This window comes from Eubalaena glacialis, chromosome 13, assembly GCF_028564815.1.
Source record: "Eubalaena glacialis isolate mEubGla1 chromosome 13, mEubGla1.1.hap2.+ XY, whole genome shotgun sequence".
Lineage (NCBI taxonomy): Eukaryota > Metazoa > Chordata > Mammalia > Artiodactyla > Balaenidae > Eubalaena > Eubalaena glacialis.
The window spans coordinates 39029733-39053741 of NC_083728.1; the positions used below are offsets into that span (position 1 = coordinate 39029733).

At 41.7% G+C, this 24009-nt stretch overlaps 1 protein-coding gene, 1 non-coding gene and 1 pseudogene across 7 annotated transcripts in view; 2 read left to right on the top strand and 1 right to left on the bottom strand.

The window, feature by feature from the left end:
• SHLD1 (shieldin complex subunit 1) overlaps positions 1-24009 on the top strand; it is a 102430-nt gene that overhangs the window by 14180 nt on the left and 64241 nt on the right. Inside the window, exon 4 of one of the 6 annotated variants that reach the window (XR_009703205.1) lies at positions 13128-13150. The exons of 4 other annotated variants lie outside the window; for them this stretch is intronic. Coding sequence is in view for 1 of the 2 variants with exons in the window: in XM_061208482.1 (XP_061064465.1) it covers positions 8735-8781 (47 nt within the window). In the remaining variant the exon portion in view is untranslated. Of the gene's footprint in view, positions 1-8734; positions 9143-13127; positions 13151-24009 lie in introns of those variants that run through there. One more of the 6 variants, XM_061208482.1, reaches the window with a different exon arrangement.
• On the top strand, positions 7029-7131 carry LOC133104590 (U6 spliceosomal RNA). The gene has a single exon (XR_009703651.1). It is a non-coding gene; the product is annotated as a U6 spliceosomal RNA (small nuclear RNA).
• Positions 9223-9621, bottom strand: LOC133103173 (RNA guanine-N7 methyltransferase-activating subunit-like protein; annotated as a pseudogene).

Sequence of the window (24009 nt, forward strand, 5' to 3'; positions counted from 1 at the left end):
CTTCTGCCACCACCCTGGTCCCTGCCAGTAACATCTGTCTTCCGGATTATTTTTAATCTCATAACTAGCTTTTCTCACATTTGCTCTTTATCCTCCTACAGTTTCTTCTTCTTTTTTTAAAATTTTATTTATTTCTATTACTATCTTTAATGGAATATATAAAAGCAGAGAAACTTCATTCATAAATTGTGCTTTCACATATTCATATAGAAAGTATATGGAAATACATATACATGGGCTTAGAAATATTTTACTTTTCATGCAGGAATTCCAGTTCTGTTAACCAAAACTAAAGAAATAATTCATAATAAAAATAAGCTTTGTGTATAGTGACATCTATAATTACAGTAAATTGTCACTAAATTAAACATTGAACAGGGACTTCCCTGGTGGCGCAGTGGTTAAGAATCCGCCTGCCAATGCAGGGGACACAGGTTCGATCCCTGGTCCAGGAAGATCTGACATGCCACGAAGCAACTAAGCCCGTGAGCCACAACTACTGAGCCTGCACTCTAGAGCCTGCAAACCACAACTACTGAGCCCATGTGCTGCAATTACTGAAGCCTGCACGCTCTAGGGCCTGCGTGCTGCAACTACTGAAGCCCGTGCACCTAGAGCCCGTGCTCTGCAATAAGAGAAGCCACTGCAGTGAGAAGACCGTGCACCACAAGGAAGAGCAGCCCTTGCTCGCCGCAGCTAGAGAAAGCCTGTGCGCGGCAACAAAGACCCAATGCAGCCAAAATAAATAAACAAACAAATAATTAAATAATTGAATAATAATGGTTAACTAGGTACACCCAGTCAACTAAATATGAATATTCAAAAAAATTGCATTTCTTCCTTTTTTTAAATTAATTTTTATTGGAGTATAGTTGCTTTACAATGTTGTGTTAGTTTCTGCTGTACAGCAAAGTGAATCAGCTATACGTATACATATATCCCCTCTTTAGGTCACCACAGAGCATTGAGTAGAGTTACCTGTGCTATACACTCGGTTCTTATTAGGTATCTACTTTATACATAGTAGTGTATCTATGTCAATCCCAATCTCCCAGTTCATTCCACTCCCCTCTTTCGTCCTTGGTAACCATACGTCCATTCTCTATGTCTCTGTCTCTATTTCTGCTTTGCAAATAAGTTCATCTGTATAATTTTTCTAGATTCCACATATAAGCAATATTATACGATACTTGTTTTTCTCTTTCTGACTAACTTCACTCTGTATAACAGTCTCTAGGTCCATCCACGTTTCTGCAAGTTGCACAATTTCGTTCCTTTTTACGGCTGAGTAATATTGCATTATATATATGTACCACATCTTCTTTATCCATTCTTCTATTGATGGACATTTAGGTTGCTTCCAAGTCCTGGCTATTGTAAATAGTGCTGCAATGAACATTGGGGTGCATGTGTATCTCTTTGAATTATAATTTTCTCCAGATATATGCCCAGGAGTGGGATTGCTGGGTCATATGGTAGTTCTATTTTTAGTTTTTTGAGGAACCTCCATACTGTTCTCCATAGTGGCTGTACCAATTTACATTCCCACCAACAGTGTAGGAGGATTCCCTTTTCTCCACATCCTCTCCAGCATTTATTGTTTGTAGATTTTTTGATGGTGGCCATTCTGACTGGTGTGAGGTGATACTTTACTGTAATTTTGATTTCCATTTCTCTAATAATTAGTGAGTGATGTTAAGCATCTTTTCATGTGTTTGTTGGCCATCTGTATGTCTTCTTTGGAGAAATGTCTATTTAGGTCTTCTGCCCATTTTTTGATTGGGTTGTTTGTTTTTTTGATATTGAGCTGCATGAGCTGTTTGTATATTTTGCAGATTAATCCCTTGTCAGTTGCTTAGTTTGCAAATAATTTCTCCCATTCTGAGGGCTGTCTTTTCATCTTATTTGTGGTTTACTTTGCTGTGCAAAAGCTTTTAAGTTTCATTGATCCCATTTGTTTATTTTTGTTTTTATTTCCATTACTCTAGGAGGTGGACTGAAAAAGATCTTGCTGTGATTTATGTCAAAGAGTGTTCTTCCTATAAAACTCTTTCTAAGAGTTTTATAGTGTCCGGTCTTACATTTAGGTCTCTAATCCATTTTGAGTTTATTTTTGTGTGTGGTATTAGGGAGTGTTCTAATTTCATTCTTTTATATGTAGCTGTCCAGTTTTCCCAGCACCACTTATTGAAGAGACTGTCTTTTCTCCATTGTATATCCTCGCCTCCTTTGTCATAGATTAGTTGACCACAGGTGTGTGGGTTTATCTCTGGGCTTTCTATCCTGTTCCATTGACCTATATTTCTGTTTTTGAGCCAGTACCATATTGTCTTGATTACTGTAGCTTTGTAGTATAGTCTGAAGTCAGGGAGTCTGATTCCTCCAGCTCCATTTTTTTCCCTCAAGATTGCTTTGGCTGTTCAGGGTCTTTTGTGTCACCATACAGATTTTAAGATTTTTTTGTTTTAGTTCTGTAAAAAATGCCACTGGTAATTTGATAGGGATTGCATTGAATCTGTAGATTGCTTTGGGTAGTATAGTCATTTTAGCAATATTGATTCTTCCAATCCAAGGACATGGTATATCTCCATCTGTTTGTGTCATCTTTGATTGATTTCATCAGTGCCTTACAGTTTTCTGAGTACAGGTCTTTTATCTCCTTAGGTAGGTTTATTCCTAGGTATTCTATTCTTTTTGTTGCAATGGTTAATGGGATTGTTTCCTTAATTCCTCTTTCTAATCATTCATTGTTAGTGTATAAGAATGCAAGAGATTTCTGTGCATTAATTTTGTATCCTGCAACTTTACCAGATTCACTGGTTAGCTCTAGTAGTTTTCTGGTAGCATCTTTATGATTATCTGTAGTATCATGTCATCTGCAAACAGTGACAGTTTTACTTCTTCTTTTCCAATTTGGATTCCTTTTATTTCGTTTTCTTCTCTGATTACCATGACTAGGAATTCCAAAACTATGTTGAATAAAAGTAGCAAGAGTGGACATCCTTGTCTTGTTCCTGATCTTAGAGGAGATGCTTTCAGTTTTTCACCATTGAGAATGATGTTTGCTGTGGGTTTGTCATATATGGTCTTTATTATGTTTAGGTAGTTTCCCTCTATGCCCACTTTCTGGAGAGTTTTTAATCATAAATGGGTGTTGAATTTTGTCAAAAGCTTTTTCTGCATCTATTGAGATGATCCTCTGGTTTTTATCCTTCAGTTTGTTAATATGGCATATCACATTGATTGATTTGCATATATTGAAGAATCCTTGCATTCCTGGGGTAAACCCCACTTGATCATGGTGTATGATCCTTTTAATGTGTTGTTGGATTCTGTTTGCTAGTATTTTGTTGAGTATTTTTGCGTCTATGTTCATCAGTGATATTGGCCTCTAATTTTCTTTTTTTGTGACTTCTTTGTCTGGTTTTGATATCAGGGTGATAGTGGCCTCGTAGAATGAGCTTAGGAGAATTTCTCCCTCTGCAATTTTTTGGAAGAGTTTGAGAAGGATAGGTGTTAGCTCTCCTCTAAATGTTTGACAGAATTCACCTGTGATGCCATCTGGTCCTGGACTTTTGGTTGCTGGAAGATTTTTTTAAATATTTATTTTATTTTATTTATTGATTGCTTGGGTCTTAGTTGTGGCTTGCTGGCTCCTTAGTTGTGGCACGTGGGCTCCTTAGTTGCAGCATGCTGGATCTTTTTTAGTTGAGGCATGCAAACTCTTAGTTGCGGCATGCATCTGGGACCTAGTTCCCTGACCAGGGATTGAACCCAGGCCCCCTTCATTGGGAGCGCTGATTCTTAACCACTGCACCACCAGGGAAGTCCCGTTTGCAGGAAGGTTTTTAGTCACGGTTTCAATTTCATTACTTGTCATTGGTCTGTTCATATTTTCTATTTCTTCCTGGTTCAGTCTTGGAAGGTTGTACCTTTCTAAGAATTTGTCCATTTCTTCCAGGTTGTCCATTTTTTTGGCATATACCTGCTTGTGGTAGTCTCTTATGATGATTTGTATTTTTGCAGTGTCAGTTGTAACTTCTCCTTTTTCATTTCTAATTTTATTGATTTGAGTCCTCTCCCTCTTTTTCTTGATGAGTCTGGCTAAAGGTTTATCATCTGTTTATCTTCTCAAAGAACCAACTTTTAGTTTTATTGATCTTTGCTATTGTTTACTTTGTTTCTATTTCTGCTCTGATCTTTATGATTTCTTTCCTTCTACTGACTTTGGGTTTTCTTTGTTCTTCTTTCTCTAGTTGCTTTAGGTGTAGGGTTACATTGTTTATTTGAGATTTTTCTTATTTCTTGAGGTGAGATTGAATTGCTATAAACTTCCCTCTTAGAACTCCTTTTGCTGCATCCCATAGGTTTTGGATCATCGTGTTTTCATTATCATTTGTCTCTAGGTATTTTTTGATTTCCTCTTTGATTTCTTCACTGATCTCTTGGTTATTTAGTAATGTATTGTTTAGCTTCCATGTGTTTATGTTTTTTACAGTTTTTTTTCCTGTAATAGATTTCTAATCTCATAGTGTTGTGGTCAGAAAAGATGCTTGATATGATTTCAATTTTCTTAAATTTACGAAGGCTTGATTTGTGACCCAAGATGTGATCTACCCTGGAGAATGTTCCATGTGCACTTGAGAACAGAATGTATTCTGCTGCTTTCAGTTGGAATGTCCTATAAATATCAATGAAGTCTATCTGGTCTAATGTGTCATTTAAGGCTTGTGTTTCCTTACTAATTTTCTGTCTGGATGATCTGTCCATTGGTATAAGTGGAATGTTAAAGTCCCCCACTACTATTGTGTTACTGTCGATTTCCCCTTTTATGGCTGTTAGTATTTACCTTATGTATTGAGGTGCTCCTCTGTTGGGTGCATAAATATTTACAATTGTTATATCTTCTTCTTGGATTGATCCCTTGATCATTATGTAGTGTCCTTCCTTGTCTCTTGTAACATTCTTTATTTTAAAGTCTATTTTGTCTGATATGAGTATTGCTACTCCAGCTTTCTTTTGATTTCCATTTGCATGGAATATCTTTTTCCATCCCCTCAGTTTCAGTCTGTATGTGTCCCTAGTTTTGAAGTGGGTCTCTTGTAGACAGCATATATATGGGCCTTGTTTTTTATCCATTCAGCCAGTCTGTGTCTTTTGCTTGGAGCACTTAATCCATTTACATTTAAGGTAATTATTGATATGTATTTTCCTATTATCATATTCTTAATTGTTTTGGGTTTGTTTTTGTAGGTCTTTTCCTTCTCTTGTGTTTCCTGCCTGGAGAAGTTCCTTTAGCTTTTGTTGTAAAGCTGGTTTGGTGGTGCTTTATTCTTTTATCTTTTGCTTGTCTGTAAAGCTTTTGATTTCTCTGTCAAATCTGAATGAGATACTTGCTGGGTAGAGTAATATTAGTCGTAGGTTTTTCCCTTTCATCACTTTAAATAAATCTTGCCACTCCCTTCTGGCCTGCAGCATTTCTGCTGAAAGATCATCTGTTAACCTTCTGAGGATTCCCTTGTATGTTATATGTTGCTTTTCCCTTGCTGCTTTTAATATTTTTTCTTTGTATGTAACATTTTTTTGTGTATTTAATATGTGTCTCGGCATGTTTCTCCTTGGCTTTATCCTGTATGGGACTCCCTGTGCTACCTGGACTTGGGTGGCTATTTCCTTTCTCATGTTAGGGAAGTTTTTGACTATAATCTCTTTAAATATTTTCTCAGACCCTTTCTCTTTCTCTTCATCTTCTGGGACCCCTATAATTCGAATGTTGGTGCACTTAATGTTGTCCCAGAGGTCTCTGAGACTGTCCTCATTTCTTTTCATTCTTTTTTCTTTATTTTGCTCCTCAGCAGTTATTTCCACCATTTTATCTTCCAGCTCACTTATTCTATCTTCTGTGTATTTTTCATTTCAGTTATTTTATTGTTTATCACTGTTTGTTCTTTGAAAGTTCTTCTAGGTCCTTGTTAAACATTTCTTGTATCTTCTCGATCTGTGCCTCCATTCTATTTCCAAGATTTTGTATCATCTTTATTATCATTACTCTGAATTCTTTTTCAAGTAGACTGCCTATTTCCTCTTCATTCATTTGGTCTTATGGATTTTTACCTTGCTCCTTCATCTACAGCATATTTCTCTGTTGTCTCATTTTGTGTAACTTACTGTGTTCCTGGTCTCCTTTCCACAGGCTTCAGGGTCGTAGTTCCTCTTGCTTCTAGCATCTGCCCCCTGGTGGGTGAGGTTGGTCCAGGCACTTGTGTCAGCTTCCTGGTAGGAGGGACTGGTGCTGGCACTCTGTTGATTGGAACTGAGTCTTTTCCCTCTGATGGGCTGGGCTGTGTCAGGTAGTGTGTTTTGGTGTGTCTGTGAGCTTAGTACAACTTTTAGGCAGCCTGTCTGCTAATGGGTGGGGCTGTGTTCCTGTCTTGCTGGTTGTTTGGTGTGAGGCACCCAGCACTGGAACCTGCAGGCAGTTTGGTGAAGCCAGGTCTTAGTGTCAAGATGGAGACCTCCAGGAGAGCTCACGCTGACTAATATTCTCTGGGTCTGGGAGTTTTCTGGTGGTCCAGTGTCCTGGACTTGGCACTCTTATCCCAACACCTGGCTGGGGAACTGAGACCCCACAAGCTGCGCAGCCAAAAAAAAGAAGAAAAGAAAACAAGCAGACAAGCAAAACCCAAGACAAGTGATAAAAGCAAAACCAAACAGACAAACAGAAAAAAAGAAAATACAAACAAACAAAAAAACCGAAGAGAACAACCAAAGAACCCAAAAACAAACAATAAAAAACTAACAAAAACAACAAAACAAAACAAAAACAGAAAGCAAACTAAAAAAAGCAAAGATAACATAAAACAAGCACACAAAGACGATTAAAAAAAAGAACAAAAAGAAAAACAAGAAAAAACCCACAAAACCACAATAAAGTAAAAATAGAAAAGTAAAAAATATATTTAAAAATTAAATAAAATTAAGACAGAAAACAACAACAGAACAAAATGAAACAAACCAAAAAAGAGTTCTTGCTTTGGTAGCACATATACTAAAATTGGAATGATACAGAGAATATTAGCATGGCCCCTGCGCAAGGATGACACGCAAATTCATGAAGCGTTCCATACTTTTTTGCTGTACAGTAGAAATTAAGACAACGTTGTAAAGCAACTATACCCCAATAAAAATTAATTAAAAAATAGAAAAACAATCTTATACATTTATTTATTTATTCATTTTTGGCTGTGTTGGGTCTTTGTTTCTGTGTGAGGGCTTTCTCTAGTTGCAGCGAGTGGGGGCCACTCTTCATCGCGGTGCGCGGGCCTCTCACTATCGCGGCCTCTGTTGTTGCGGAGCACAGGCTCCAGACACGCAGGCTCAGTAGTTGTGACTCACGGGCCCAGTTGCTCCGTGGCATGTGGGATCTTCCCAGACCAGGGCTCGAACCCGTGTCCCCTGCATTGGCAGGCAGATTCTCAACCGCTGTGCCACCAGGGAAGCCCGAAAAACAATCTTAATAATGATATTTTCCTGAGGCCTCCACCCTCAGTGTCCTTGACCCCACAGTGAGCCACAGCCAACCCCTGCCTCCCCAGGAGGCCCTCCAATACCTCTAGGTAGGTCTCTGGACCAGCTGTGGGCCCTGTGGGGGCAGCTCAGACTCTGACCTGGCCTATCTCCCACGTGTACTTGCCCCCAGAGTCCACAGCTGCTAAAGCTAGACTGGTCTCAGTTGTGGGAGCACATGTCCATTCAGATATTCCTCAGATGCAGGGTTTACCAAGCAGATCACAGGGATTTAATCCACAGCTTGTGCAGCTGCACAGAGAGAATTCCATTCCTCTTCCTTAGTAGCACAGCCCCTGGGGCTCAGCTTTGGTTTTGGTCCCACCTCTGCATGTGGGCTACCGTTAGGTGTCTTTTCCCCGCCCAGGAGAGAGGTGGCGAAAGCAACGGTGATTGAGGCACCCAGGCTGACTGGGGAACTTATTCACTCAGGCTGTGGAGGGATAAGGCAGCCACAACTGGGTCGTGTGAAGTGTCTGTGGTGACAGAGACTGGCAGGAAGTTGCAACAGACTGGGACACGCTTGCTCTGGTGGGAGTCCCTCCCAGTGCCCGTGGAGGCAGGGGCCAGCGGGGGGGGGGGGAAGGGAGTTGCAATGGTGGCTCCACTCCTTGTGTGCCACTCAACAATGATACCTTGCTTCTATAGCAGCCTGGGTTTCTTCCAAAATCCTTCCCTGTTGTGGAGCTCCTTACTCCTGTCCCTGCAGGCTATCTCTTCACAGCCAATCGCTGTCCCCCCCGGGTCCACTCTCCAAACCCCAGTTTCCAGCACCCAGCCCCCTCCACACCAGGAGACACCTGACTCAGGCTGGGGTGCGCAGGGCTGTGGCACGGTCCATGCGTGCAGTTCTTACTTTGTCCTGCCTTCCACAGACCGGTTGCTGTGTTCACCTCCAATCCCCCAAAGGTCCCTTTCTGCCCCAACTGATTTTCCCACCATGAATGGGCTTATCTGAGTGCAGGAACCTCTCCCCACCTTCATTTCCCCGCAAGGGATGCTGTCCCTTCTCGTTTCTTTTCTTTTGTTTTTTCTTTCTTTCATCCTACCCAGTTGTGTGGGGATTTTTAATTGCATTTTTAGGTGTCCGAGGTCTTCCGCTAGTGTTCAGCAGGTGCTCTGTGAGAATTGTTCCATTTGTAGATGTAATCTTTTTTTTCTTTTTTAGGGGAGTATTTATTGATATTTCCAGCAGCCATCGTATCTCTCCAGTAAGATCTAATTTAAAAAAAAGTCTCAAGTTCCAAAAAATCTATCCACTCTCTACAATCAGATGTAAAACTATGACCAACAGAAAATACAATATATGGGCTTCCCTGGTGGCACAGTGGTTGAGAATCTGCCTGCTAATGCAGGGGACACGGGTTTGAGCCCTGGTCTGGGAAGATCCCACATGCCGCGGAGCAACTAGGCCTGTGAGCCACAACTACTGAGCCTGCGTGTCTGGAGCCTGTGCTCCGCAACAAGAGAGGCCGCGATAGTGAGAGGCCCGCGCACCGCAATGAAGAGTGGCCCCTGCTTGCCACAACTAGAGAAAGCCCTCGCACAGAAACGAAGACCCAACACAGCCGAAAAATAAACAAATTAATAAATTAATTAAATAAGTTTAGAAGACTTTTTAAAAAAAAAAGAAAATACAACATAAACTTTTGTCATGTTAACAGAGTAAATGGTTTTACTAAAAGCTGCTGACATTTCTATCAGTAGTAGCCATAGGGAGGCCGTTGGTTATGACCACAGTGTCCATACTGATGGGGGTAGTAAGGTTCTTGTCTGTGCTGTGGGTAATTGTTACCCCAGGATCGTCCATGCCACTGATTGGATCGATTGTCACTTGGCCACCCCTCTCTGCTATCCCTACCTCTAAACTGTCTGTTATCTTGCAACCTCTATTTCTTTGGTTCCCACCAGCTCTGCCATTCCATTCCTCAACAATTGGAGGGGACTCAGAAGGGCATTTCAGGTATTCCTGGTACTCTTTGTCATCTTCTGTGAATCTACTGGCAAACATCTCTTCAGAATTTGGAATAGCTTCAGAAGTGTCAGTCATTCTGAAATTCCCAGGGATTTGAAGCATCTGTACTGTTTAATGTTTAGATTGTTTAGATCTCCAGCCCAGAACACCGTCACAGGACCTCCAGACCCCTTCAGCTCTCCAAGGGAACAGGGCCACACCTGTAGATGTATTCTTGATGTACTTGTGAGGAAGGGTGAATTCCGCATCCTCCTATTTTGCCGTCTTGATTCCTCCCTCCTACAGCTTCTTCTTAACACAGAGACCAGAGGATGCTTTTAAAGTGTAAATCATATTATGTTAGTCTTTTGTGGCTTCTTGTCTGACTCAGAGCTGAAGCCAAACTTACCAGGACTTAACCTGGCCCCATGTCCCTGGGGCCCTGGGCCTGGCCTCTCTGACCTCACCTTGTACCATCACCCACCCTTCCCACACCGGGCTGGGCTGCTGCCTCACATGTTCACCCTTCAGAGAGGCCCAGCCTTGCCTCTCTCCTGCTGATGCTCCCTCATCATGTCCTTCCCTGGCTTTATTCTTTTCCACAGCACTAGTGTCATTGGGCACCCTATGTATTTTATTGTTACTTTATTTGTTTGTCTCCCCCAACTAGAACATAAATTCCAGGATAGCAGGTACTGTATGAAGAATGGATGAGTAAAAATAAAAACAACAACAACAACAAAACAAAAATTAAAAAGAAAGAATGGATGAGTAAATGCTAACTTATTATTTCATTACGAGACAGGCCCACATTTATTTAGGGCTGAAGCTGATCACAACATAAAATGTCTCCATTCCCCTCCCCACTCCCCATGCACATATATAGCTTAAGGCTGTTTATGGATAACTTTGGAAGGTTCCAGTATAAGGGTTGGGAGTCATAGGCAGCACTGAATTAGGTGAAGCTGATGCTGAAAGTTCAGCCTCTCTGTACACCAGTGCTGAATTGAATCTTGGAGACAGAGTTTTGGGTGAAGTAGAAAAGGATAGCTTTATTGCTTTGCTGAGCAAAGGGGGACACAGCAGGCTCCTGTCTTGAAAAACTATGTGTCCCCACCTGGGAGGATTTGATGAGTTTATAGCAATAGTTCAGGGGTGGGGTTGCTGACAAGATGAGGGTGTGTGCAGGGTCTCTTAATCTTGATGAACTTCTCTGGTCCCTTTAATCTTGCCTCAGGTGGTTTCTTGGCTGCTCCTCCCTTGATTAGCAACAGTTCGAGTCTGCCCTTTGGAACTCAGGGAAGGTTATGGAGGCTGGAGTCTTGCTTACAAGAAATGGGGGACAGAAAAGTCTCCATGCCCGGGAGCCCCACAGGGTCCTCCTCGGTTTCAAAGCCTGAATTTAGCCCCATAGCATGGTCAGTGTTGGAGGAGGAGATTGTCACATTTCCTCTGCCTCCCAAAAGAAAAGTCAAAATGTGTAACTGATGGAGACACGGCAGAACTGTCAGCCATTTAACATGTGCAAAGTGGGACTTCCCTGGTGGTCCAGTGGCTGACTCCACGCTCCCAATGTAGAGGGCCCGGGTTTGATCCCTGGTCAGGGAACTATATCCCACATGCCACAGCTAAGAGTTCGCATGCTGCAACTAAAGATCCCATGTGCTGCAACTAAAGAAACGATCCCTCATGCGGCAACAAAGATCCCACACGCGGTGACAAAAATCCCGCATGCCACAGCTAAGACCCAGCGCCGCCAAATAAATAAGTAAATATTAAAAAAAAAATAACGTGTGTAAAGTAAGTTATAGACTCTTGTGCAGTGGCTTAAACTCTGTCGCTTCTGTCAAGGCAAACACACACACACAGGTGAGTCACCCGCCTCTGTGCTCTTGGAGTCCCAGTTCTTAAGAGTACTGAGCCTTAACCTAAAAGAGAGGTTCAATTTCTGGAATCAAGGCAGGTAGGAGAGAGATTTGGGGATTTGCCTGTCTGCTGTCATTGAAAAGCATCCTGTTTAGGTTTCCCACCCCCACACCTTCTCACACTCCCCTCCCCTCCCCACCCCAGAGCTTGAGCTTTCCCAGTGGAACCATCTCCCGCCTTTTGCCCGTGGCTGTGCCTGACCCTCTGCAGCACTCCCAGCACTCCCGCTGGGCTGCACACAGTCCCCCAAGGAAGGTTCTGTGCCTGGGCATTTCTCTCTGCACAACAGCGTTCTGGAATGTCTTAGAATGGGTGAGCAATGATTGCTTCTGTTTGTGGAGGACTTGCTGCCCATCAGGTTCTGTGCTGCTGGGCTCCACGTTTAGTGTTTCACAAACCTTTGCCACTTTCCATTTTTACCACAAACCTGAGAAATGGAAATTAGCCCTGTTTTATACATGAGGACATAAGGCTTAGAGAAGTTAGGAAACTTGCCCAGTGTCACTAATTAAATGGCAGAGCCGGGGTGAATCCAAAGGCAGCATTTTAAGTCATACTTTGAGACAAGCTTGCTTTTTTCTAACCTGGAAAATAACCAAGGGGCTGATACCCTTGGGACAAGGAGCTGCTGGAAATAAATGTAGGCAAGTCTGTTAGCTTGATAGAGCAAACAGCTCATTTTGGGAGGGGGTAATTTTAGGGAGGAATATTAGGTTTTGATACTATTTTATTCAGACTTAAATATTTTCAAAAATTTTCTTTGGCTGTACACTTGGCCACTCTGTAGTACTTTTGTAGGTTATGCCATTTATTACTGACAATACTCGTGACCGTTTTAAAAACAGACCAGATCACCCAGAGGTTCCTGCGAACTAAGTGGAAATGGTATCTTTGAGCCATGATGGGAGCAAGGATTATGCTGGGGTCAAATGGGAGGCAGCCATCTGTTTATTTAACAGCCTGCATCTGAGAGTTTATGCTAAATGGAAATAACTGGGCTCAGGTTTATCCACCACAAAAGGACTTCATTCTGACATCAGTAGGAGATGCTTACATGGAAAGCTGTTTATTTTGTTGTAAACATTCCAAATCTGCCTTTGGTGAGATTTTCTACAAAGTAAACTTAGGTTGTCACTGTTAATCTGGCCGTTACCAAGCCATGAACTTGAGATGGACAGCCTTAACCTCTAGGGGAGTCACTGCCCTGAGTGCCCAGCCGATGGGCTCTGTGCTGACCATCTTCCACCACCTGTTTCTCAGACTGTCCAGGAGCCTGAGGGTTCACTTTCTACTTGTAAATTGAGTCGCTTTCCTCCCCTCACTGCATGTTCTTAGGTGCCTGTGGTTACAGGCTGTCTCCCTCACCAGCCCTCTGGAGACTTTGGCCCATGTTTTAATCTAGTCCAATAACTCTGGATCCCTAGTTTGTCAGAGACCGGGCCTATCTGCACGTTGGTTTCTGCAGGTGTCCTGATGGTGGCCATCCCGTCTCAGCTTCCCAACACATCCACTTCCCAAGCCAACTTCATTCTTGGTTTGCTTTTTGCTGCTGTGTGTTGTTAGGAAATTGCTCTTGGAGGGGTTGGTGAATGGTCAAAAGTTTCCGGTTACAGTCACCAGGGTCGCCCAGCATTGGGCGCATCCAACCTGGGACTCACTGCACTTGGCTCCTTTTGTACAGATTCCCCGTGTCACCATGCAGCTGCCTTTGTTGTGGGCCTGTCACTGACCCAGCTTCTGGAAGGAGGCCCTGCTCTCCCTCCTCCCTCTTCACCTCACGCAAGACTCTTCCTCATTCTCCGGCCGTGACCTCCACCCCAACTGCTCCTGCTCAGATGCCGGGAGCGAAACAGATACTCCTCTGCCCTTATCTGCTGTGCCAGCTGCCACCTCACTGCCTGTGCCCCGGGGGAGGAGATTCGTGGCAAAGGACGTGAGGCTTGAGAGTGCTTTCCAAGAAGTGCGCGGGTTGATAAGAACCTGAGAGTATTAGTCAGAAAAACCTCAAAGCCTTGGTCGTTTCTGTCTGGGTACCAAAGGCAGGTGAGGCCGGGCTCTGTCTAAATAAACAGAGCTCATCTGTCCTGAAGTGACCGATTAGCCACTTCCTATGAATTGCTGGGGAGCAAACAACAACTTGTCACCTTGGCCAAGCACAGGATTGTGAAACCCCCGCCCTTTGCGCTTCCTGTGGAGATCAGGCAGAAGAGCCAAGAAGGTCCTCCCGAAACACAGTTGTCTTCACGTCCTCTATTTAAATCCCCTTGAGATGTCCTGGTCCACTTCACTTTCCTGCCAACTCCTCTCAAGACTCCTGTGCCGCATTTTCAGGACTGTGTAATCTGATGTCTGGGGTATTTGTTCAAAATATTTAACAACCAATTCAACAGTATTGCAATATTTTAACAACTGGCAAGGCTGTGCAGGTGCACACCAGCTGAATACAAGCCCCTGCTGGTGTCTAAGTACTCATTAACACAGGCCTGCCGTTCCAGTCGGGCCTGTTTCTATTCTGAGTCAGGCCCTGGTGCCTCAGCTGCATTGTTTCCCTCATTGAAGTGTGCTCTCCCCTCCCTGGTTAGCTCCAGTCCACTCCAGAGACTGATGAATTCAACCTGCCAATTAGTCCCGAGTACATTTTTGTTGATGAACTTGAACTCCCTGCCTCTTAGATACATATTTCCTTTCTCTTCCATTACTGGGCTCGAAGAAAGCATATAGTAAACAGAATGAAAGTGCGGAGTGAAATGGCAAATAGTCTTGGAGAAACCTCTCAAACTCAAGGTCACAAAGGCTTCCTGGAGGTGCAGTCCTGTGTGTACCATTCTAGCTTGATAAACTCTGGGTAGCTCACGTGGCCTGTCTCATTAGAGCCCTCGCAAACCTTTGTCCTGGAGAGCACCCAAGATGTATTCTAATGCAGGACACAGCATTCCTCTGCAGTTGCTTTGACATTGCAGCGTGGAGGTGGGAAACCTCAGCCCTTTCCTCCAACTTGAACTTCTAAGAGCAGTTGTTGGGGAAATTGGTTGAGTGTATACAGCAAGTTGAATATTAAACACAGTGTCTTTGATGATTAAAGGCCCTGCTGACAAGTGGCTATAAGTTTAAAGTAAATGGTGGTTTGATGCTCCTTATTCTTCTTTTGGAATCTGTCAACATCCCAATCTTCAAAGGCCATTTTATAACCTGTGTATTTAGGCATTTCATCTAAGGAATTTATTTTTTAAGAGTAGATAAGTATGTCTTTTTCCTTTCTGCTATTCATGTGGTATCCATTTGTAATTCTTGAAAATTTTATTTCCATAAGAAATTATAAGCTCCTAAGTTCAAAATCTCAGAATAGAATTTACATAATAACTGTAGAATTTTGGATGTGGTGGTGTCATTTTAAACAGGATTCAGGGTATATTTCAGACATGGAAATAATGTTAAAGACATTTTCTTTATAGCTGCATTAAATAGTACCCAACCTAGTAGCTAATGACACAGCCTCCTCTAAACTGGACCTAAGATACAGTCAGGAAGGGAAAGAAGGAGACTGATGAGCCAATTCTCTGAGAAATCATAGAACAAAATCTGAAACTTCCTATCACATATCAAGTTGATGGGTTTTATTTGGGAAGTTTGAGTATTCTTCATGGCAATGCATCTCTGCATTTTGTTACCACTTCCTGGATTGAGTTATGCAGATTCAGCCAACTAGGCTTAATTTTCAGGTTCTAAACGGGTTTTGAACTCTTTTCTTGCCACTGTTGGAAGGCAGCAATGTGTCCTAATTGTGTGGCCCAAGGAGTGAAGGGTAAACCCTAAGTGTACATGATTAAGGCCCACAGAGTTAGAGAATGGTACAGCTTCTGGGCCAGTGTGCCCAAACTGTGCTCCAGGCAGCTCTTTGAGAGCTACAGGTCAGGACTGGGAGACAGTAGTGAGCCCTGGACTCTCCACTCTTGCTCATCCGTATTAGCTTATGTGCACTGTGGGCTTCCAGATAATCATTCATTGGAAGAAAGGATGTCAGGCCCCAAAAAAAGGTTTGAAAACCACCAAGTTCTCCTAGTTGCCTCATTTTCTACAAGGGGAAGTTGAACACCAGGATATTGAAGAAGGTCACCCAAAGTCACATAGTGACCTGGCAACTCCTATTTCCTTGGAGACCCTCTTTACAGACTACTTCTAACTGTGACTTTTCTATCCCTTTAAAAAAAAAAATATATATATATATATATATACATACATACATATAGTTATGTATTTTAGCCTGCTAAATTGTAGACAATGTTAAATAGTAGAGGTGATAACAGTTTGAGTAGAATTTTTTTTTAATAAATTTATTTATTCATTTATTTATTTTTGGCTGCATTGGGTCTTTGTTGCTGTGCGCGGGCTTCTCATTGTGGTGGCTTCTCTTGTTGCGGAGCGTGGGCTCTAGGCACGCCGGCTTCAGTAGTTGTGACTCACTGGCTTCAGTAGTTGTGGCTCATGGGTTCTAGAGTACAGGCTCAGTAGTTGTGGCACACGGGCTTATTTGCTCTGTGACATGTGGGATCTTCCCGGACCAGGGATCAAACCCTTGTCCCCTGCATTGGCAGGCGGATTCTTTTTTTTTTTTTTTTTAAATCTATACTACGTTTTCTTTTTTTTTTTTTTTTAATTAATTAATTTATTTATTTATGGCTGTGTTGGGTCTTCGTTTCTGTGCCAGGGCTTTCTCTAGTTGTGGCAAGCAGGGGCCACTCTTCATTGCGGTGCGCGGGCCTCTTACTGTCACAGCCTCTCTTGCTGGGGAGCACAGGCTCCAGACGCGCAGGCTCAGTAATTGTGGCTCACGGGCCCAGTCGCTCCGCGACACGCGGGATCCTCCCAGACCAGGGCTCGAACCCGCGTCCCCTGCATTGGCAGGCAGATTCTCAACCACTGCGCCACCAGGGAAGCCCCGGCAGGCGGATTCTTAACCACCGTGCCACCAGGGAAGCCCGAGTAGAATTATTTTTAAGGCTCAGGAATGCTATTTGTGATCTGTGCCATCTCTCATCATCCTTAGTTTTGAGTGTCAAGGACACTTGCTGTGGGAGAAGAGGCTTGTTTACTTCTGTGCACTCTGCCTGAAGTTACAGTTTTAAAAGACAGGCTGTGTTCCTGTCGAGAGCTGCACCAACAGGCATTTACTCTTCAGTCCAGGCGTACAGTGGTGGCCCCGTGGCCTGACCATATAGCTCTCTTCTGGGGCTTCTCCAAGTGAACATTCATTCCTGACTCGTCACTCAGCTGTGTCTTCGTACAATATGAGGAAACAACTCGGTGGAAACAGTCAAACATACACCATCACTAATCGCATTCATTGTCTTATATTGGTAGGACAAAGAAGATCATATACAATTAAGGGGAGACGGAATTCCTTGGCAGTCCAGTGGTTAGGACTTGGTGCTTTCACTGCCGGGGCCCTAGTTCGATCCCTGGTCAGGGAACTAAGATCCCGCAAGCCGCACAGCACAGCCAAAAAAAAAAAAAATTAAGGGGAGACAGGAAGATCAGTAGTTTATCATTTATTGTACACTTGCATTCCAGGCACTGTGCTATGCGTTTTACATGCATTGTTCCTTCTGATTATCACAACCACCCCAAGAAGTAAATAATGTTATGATCTCCATGTTACCCATGAGGAAATGGAGCCATAGAAAGGCTAATATGTAACATATTAATATTTTACTCCACAAACTGTGGAAAACTGAGACTCAAATCTGGGTTACATTGACTTCAAGGCAGAACTTTAAAGAAATGCAAACATCAAGGTATGAGTAAGTACTAAGTAATAAATATTGTCTTAAATATTTGCAGTTACCTCTTCTGGAAAGTCCTCTATTCAGAAAGAAAGAGCGAGCCTCTTTCTGCTAACTGTGAATATCTTCACACCAGTCTCAGCACCGTCTCGGGCCACCAGGACTCTGGTTCATTGACCAGCATTGTGTCCGCTGCCCACTGAGCTCCCCTTTCAGCCTCTCATCTTCCCATCACTGAAGAAGCTCTACCTACCTGTAGACCTATTGGAAAGAAGGCATTGCCTTTTCAGATAAATTTCTCACACCAGGCAGGTTCCAACTTCTTATGTTAAAACTGAAGGAAGAAAATAAAGTCATGGTTTTTTAACTTTGCTGGAATGGATGGAACTCTTGATAACTCTTTCTGTCCAGAAAGATTTTCTCATCTGGACCCGGAACTCTTCTTGTTCTTGGCTCTTTGCCCTTTGAAGCTGTAAATCATGCTCTTTGTTTGCTGAGTGGCTGCTGTTTCCCAACCCGCCAGCTCCCTGGAGTTTTTGATGGAGCTAGGTTTTGCTAACATGCTCAAAGTTACAAAAACCCATCTTACTGGCACATAACTTGCAAGGATAAGTGTTTTTTAATTCATTCCTGGGATCCTGGTGCTTCCCTGTGTGGGTTCTTGTTTTGCTCTCTGCCTGGTCTAAGAGCAGCGCCTGTTGCAGCCAGTGTCCAGACCTGAACCCTGGCCTGTAAGGAATAAGGGTACAGTGCCTGTCACATAGGTGCTCAGCGGAGGGCGGTTGAATAAATGAACAACACACTTAAGTGAAATTTGACAAGATTTTAAAATAGATATCAAGTATCATGGTACCTTGTTCACCAGTTTATAACTTTACCATCAAATTTAAGCTGTGATTGAGCTTATGTGTACTATAGGACAAAAAAGATTCTAAGTTAAATAGCACGTACGGGACTTCCCTGGTGGCGTAGTGGTTAAGAACCCGCCTGCCAATGCAGGGGACACGGGTTTGAGCCCTGGTCTGGGAAGATCCCATATGCCACGGAGCAACTAAGCCCATGCACCACAACTACTGAGCCTGTGCTCTAGAGCCCGCGAGCCACAACAACTGACCCCGTGAGCCACAGCTACTGAAGCCCGCGCACCTGGAGTCCATGCTCCGCAACAAGAGAAGCCACCGCAATGAGAAGCCCGCGCACCGCAACGAAGAGTAGCCCCTGCTCGCCGCAGCTAGAGAAAGCCCACGCGCAGCAACGAAGATCCAACACAGCCAAAAATAAATAAATAACAAATAAATTAAAAAAAAATAACGTGTACTCTCACATAGGTCCTGCAGATTTGCTCAACTCTCATATGAAAAGTGTTCAGACTAGCCCAGGCTGGTCTCTCTCTAAAGCCCCCAGCTTTTTTCTTTGAAGGACTTCCCTGGTGGCGCAGTGGTTAAGAATCCGCCTGCCAATGCAGGGGACACGGGTTGGATCCCTGGCCCGGGACGATCCCACATGCTGCGGAGCAACTAAGCCCATGCACCACAACTACTGAGCCCGCATGCCACAACTATTGAAGCCCACGTGCCTAAAGCCTGAGTTCCGCAACAAGAGAAACCACTGCAATGAGAAGCCCACACACTGCAACGAAGAGTAGCCCCCACTCAGTGCAACTAGAGAAAGCCCGCATGCAGCAACGAAGACCCAACACAACCAAATAAATAAAAATTTTTTTTAAAAGTCAAGAAAACAGCTGAGAAATGAATATATGTGAGGAGCTATAATGCTACTGAGAGTAGAGAATTATCACTACATTTCCTCATCATGAAGAAAGTATGTTGTTTCCTTCATTTTTTTTTCAGCAAAAAATCTAATTGTAGTACATGAGATTACAGTTTCAAGGATACCCCTAAAGACTGTCTTTTAAAGCTATTTTCTTAAGAAAACTGTATTCTTATATTTTATAGTATTGTGAGTTTTTTCCTGCTTACAAAATAATACAAATGAGTGGAAAATTAAAATAAATTCTAAAAACAAACAAGGAAAGAGGTTTAACTTCATTTCTTTACAATGTATTCAGTAATAGTTATGTCCAGAATTTTCTTTTACAAAGAACTTTTTGGAAAATATTGGGGCATGTTAAGCACAGTATAGATAAAAAGATGAGGATGTTATCCATGGACCAATGGCATTTTAGAAGTAAAGTGTAAGGGGAGAATGGGTTAAAATAATATCCCGTGGTTTTAGCCAGTAATACTTAAGCAGCTACTCTGGGTCTGGAGCCTGGACACGTGCTTGGCAGGCTCTTGCTATGGGGCAGAGTTTGAGTCTGCTGCCCTCTTGTGGCCACTTTTTTCATGTTCCTGAGCCTTACAGAGAAAAAGGATTTAAATGTACCATATGTGTTAAGCCTTTGTAATTCATTCTTTGCAGAGTTTTTTTCATCTTAAAACTTAAAGTTGTTAGAGATTATTTTACTCAAAGTCTGAGAAGCTAACTTATTAATTAGGCCTAGTTACTGCACATGTTGTTATATAATTTGAGGACACCTGTTCACATATCTTGCTTGATTAATTACAGGGTAGAATACAGATATAAAAAATGCTATCTGATTTTTTCTTTGCACATTTGCCAAGTAAATGTTATGTTTTCTTCTGAAAAGATAAGATCAAAGGATTTAAATATGCCTTATTTGATGAAATTATAGGAACATTAAAAGGTAAGAGATTTTAAAAATCTTTTGTAATCTGACAAAATAGTGTAGACCTATTTCTCCCTGCTTTTCTCTGCTAAGTACAACTATAGTCCTGGAAACGCAAGTGGCATCCAAAGTAGAACATTTGCAGTGGTAAGAAGAAGATGAATTGGTTTGGGGGCCCCAGGACTGAAGGAACAGCATAGAGAAGGTGACCAGGATCAGTGTACCCTGACCTACATCTAGCAACAAGAAGGGGTCACATAGGCTCCTCTCGCCCCATGATTGACTGGTTGTCTATCCAGCATCATCAGGAGAACCCACCACCCAGCAAGGGGGAGCCTATAGGAGACCCGTAGCAATAAGTGACCAGGGGAAGCGCTCTCCTCCACTGGGCCCGAGATGCCCCTCCCCTACTAAGCCAGACCTAGGCATCCAGGAGGCACAAACAGGGGGATTCTGCCAGCACTGCAAGTGACCCAGCCTGGGAAGTCCCTTTATCTTCATGGGCCTGAGACTCCCCTCCTTTACCCACATTCACTCGGGCAGCTGGGGAGCAGCAAAGAGGGCGGCACTGTAAAGGGGAACCCCACCTCAACAAGCAGCCCTGCCTGGGAAGCCTGCCCAGGGGCCTGAGATCTCCCCCTGCCAAGGAACACCTATAGGCCAGGCCAGGCCCTCAGACAATACCAGCAGGGACCTGTGGGGGCCTCAGCAGCACCAGCCAAACCACAATGAACAGCAGAGTCTCTGAAAATTAGACTGCAGCCCATGAAAGCAGGCCAGAACCTGAGTGCTGAACCTAAAGAGAATGGCTGCCTGCTAAAATGAAGGATTTAAATAGGACCAAGATTCTCTAAAAAGAATAGTCTCTAAACATAGTGGACAAATGTTCAGGATACAACCCCAAATCACCTGTCAAACCAAGAGCTGAAAAGTCACAACTTGAATGAAGAAGCAGTCACAGACACCAACAGTGAGATGAATCACACTGATTTGGAATGAAATGACAAGGGTTTTAAAGCAACCAACATAAAAATGCTTGACAATCAATTACAAATTCTCTGGAAATAAATGAAAAATAGAAAATCTCAGCAAAGAATTAGAAAAAGAGCAAATGTAAATGGTAGAATGAAAAACACAACAGCCAAAAAACTGATGAATTGAACCTCATCAAAATTAAAAACTTTTGCTCTCTGAAAGCCCACGTGATGAGGATGAAAAGATAAGATACACACTGGGAGAAGTATTTGCAAATCTGATATCAGACAAAGGACCAGTATCTCTAGAGTATGTAGAAACCTCTCAAAACTCAACAGAAAAAAATAATCCAATTAGAAAATGGGCAAAAGACACAAAGAGACATTTCTCTGAAGGGGATATCCAGATGGCAAATAAGCATGTGAAAATATGTTCAACATCATTAGCCACAGGGAAATACAAACTAAAACCATAATGATACCTATCAGAATGCTAAGATAAAAAATAATGACAGCACCAAATGCTGGTGAGGAGGTAGAGAAACTGGATCATTCATACATTGCTGGTGGGAATGTAAAATGGTTCAGCCACTCTGGAAAATGGTTTGGCAGGTTCTTATATAAAACTAAACATGCAATTACCACATGATCCAGTAATTGCACTCTTGGACATTTAATCTGAGAGAATTGAAAACTTAGATTTGTGCAAAAACCTGTACATGAATGTTCATAGCAGGTTTATTCATAATAGCTAAAAACTTGAACTGCCCAGTTATCCTTCAATAGGAGAATTGTTAAATTGTGGTGCATTTATACCATGAAACACTGCTCTGCAGTAAAGAGGAATGAACTAGCCATACACACAATAGCTTGGGTGAATCTCCAGGGAATTAAGCTGCATGGGAAAAAACAGCTAATTCCCAGAGGCTACATACTGTATTCCATTTATATAATATTTTTGAAATGACAGTATTTTTAGAAATTTCAGAACAGATTAGTGGACACCAGGGATTGGGGTGGGCAGAAGGATGTGGGCCTGGTTATAAAGGGCAACATGAGGGATCCTTGTGGTGAGGGAAATATTCTGTATCTTGATGGTGATTGTGGATGTGTGAATCTACACATGTGATAAAATCGTATAGATACACATAAATGATTTTAAGTAAAACTGAGAAATATAAATAAGATGGTGGGATTTATCAATGTCAATATACAGTTTGAAGTACAATACATTAGGAGAAAGTGGGTAGAAGTTCACAGGATCTATCTGCATTATTTCTCAGGCTTTTCAATAAAACTTCTTGTGAAAAAATCTGTTGGACATCTCAAGAAATACTGGTCCTTTTTCTTTTAAAATGCTTGTCAGATCACCTTTTCCTTGTTGTGCCTTATATTTCTCTGAAACAACTTTTAAAATCATTATACAAATAAACAGTTGCCTATCTTTGATCATTTTCACCATTTCTAATGTTCTACTATTATAAAGGGCTGTGTTCAACATCCTTATGGTTAAACCCTTGTATATACCTTAAATTGTTCTTCAAGCTATGTTCCTATAAGAAAAATTGCTGTAATACAATAAATTTTTTAATACGCATTGCTTGTTTGTTCTCCAGAACGAAAGGGATAAAAATCACTTTTTTCAAAAAAAAAAAAAAAAAATGAAGAGGCAATTCACAGAAGAAAAAAACCCCAAATGACCAACAAACATATAAATCAGCCTCACTAGTAATCAAGGAAATTGCAAAATAAAACAACAATGAGATACCATTTTACATTTACCACCTAAGCAGAAGTTAAAATCTGACAATACAGCTGTTGATGGAGATGTAGAGGAATGAAATTCCTCTATGATTGGTAGAGTCAGTTGGTATAAGCCCTTGGAGAGCAAAGTGAAGATGCTCATAGTCTTTGCCCCACCTATTCAGTTTACTCTTCTCAGTAAATATCCAAGAGAGAAATCTTAGCGCCTGTGCTCCTACATTTATAGCAATATTTATTGCAACATTGTTTAAAACAGAAGGAAAAAATGGACACAAAGTAATGTCCACCAGAGGAGAATGGGTAAACAAATTAAGGTAAATGTATAACAGAATATGATGTAGCAGTTAAGACGAATGAACAAGAGCTACCTGTATCATTATTACCCACAAAGTGTCAACTTATATAAATCATTAATGGTGAGCAAAAAAAGCAAGTTGCAGAAGGATACATGGAGTTTGATACCACTTATATACAGTGCTTTGGGGGCCAAAAAAATCACTTTTTTCAAGACTTTTATCAACACTAGTATTATAATTTTAATATACTTTGATAATTCTATTATAGGCAAAAAATGATTTCTTGTTTTAATTTGCTTTTCTCTGACTGTTTTCTTGGACTTGTTTTTTCTTCTATGAATCGCCTGTTTTCTATTAGAATTTTCATCTTTTCTTACTAATTTGTGAAAGTTCTCTATACATCGGGAATGCAGTTATTTTTTTCCAGTTTTGCCTTTTAATTTTAATGTATTGATTATTAATTGTATGTATTGATTAAAGTTTGTTTTCTTTAAAGTGACCAAAGTAATATGTACTTTTTTTAAAAAAATTAAAATACTGAAGACCAAAAGGAAGTAGAAATGGGACATTCTCTATTCTCACTCTCCCCTTTCTACGTCCTAGTGGTAACCAGTAGTGTTGCGTGTATTTGGTTTTTGGTAGTGTACCCATAAATATGTCTCAGTGTGGGTAAATCTGTGCATGTGAATTATGTATTTTAGTACAGTTGTTTATGCACAATTTTTACCCAAAATATCTCTAACAAAAACATATTGTTCTACAACTTGTCTTTTAAAATACCACATTCTATAACGGCCATTATTAAATATTAATACTTCAGTCCTTTTAATATCTGCATAGTATTCTGGAGTGCAAATATCCTATAATATTTTAACTATCTCCTTATTAATGGCCATTAGTTCATCTCCAAGTTCTGATAATTACAAATAAATACATTGTTTTATTGATGTGAGAGATTTTAGGTTCTTATGTAGTTTTATCAATCAGTGCTTCTACTTTGGTGTAATATTTAGAAAATCATTCTCACTCCCAAGATTATATAAATAGATACCTCCTGGTA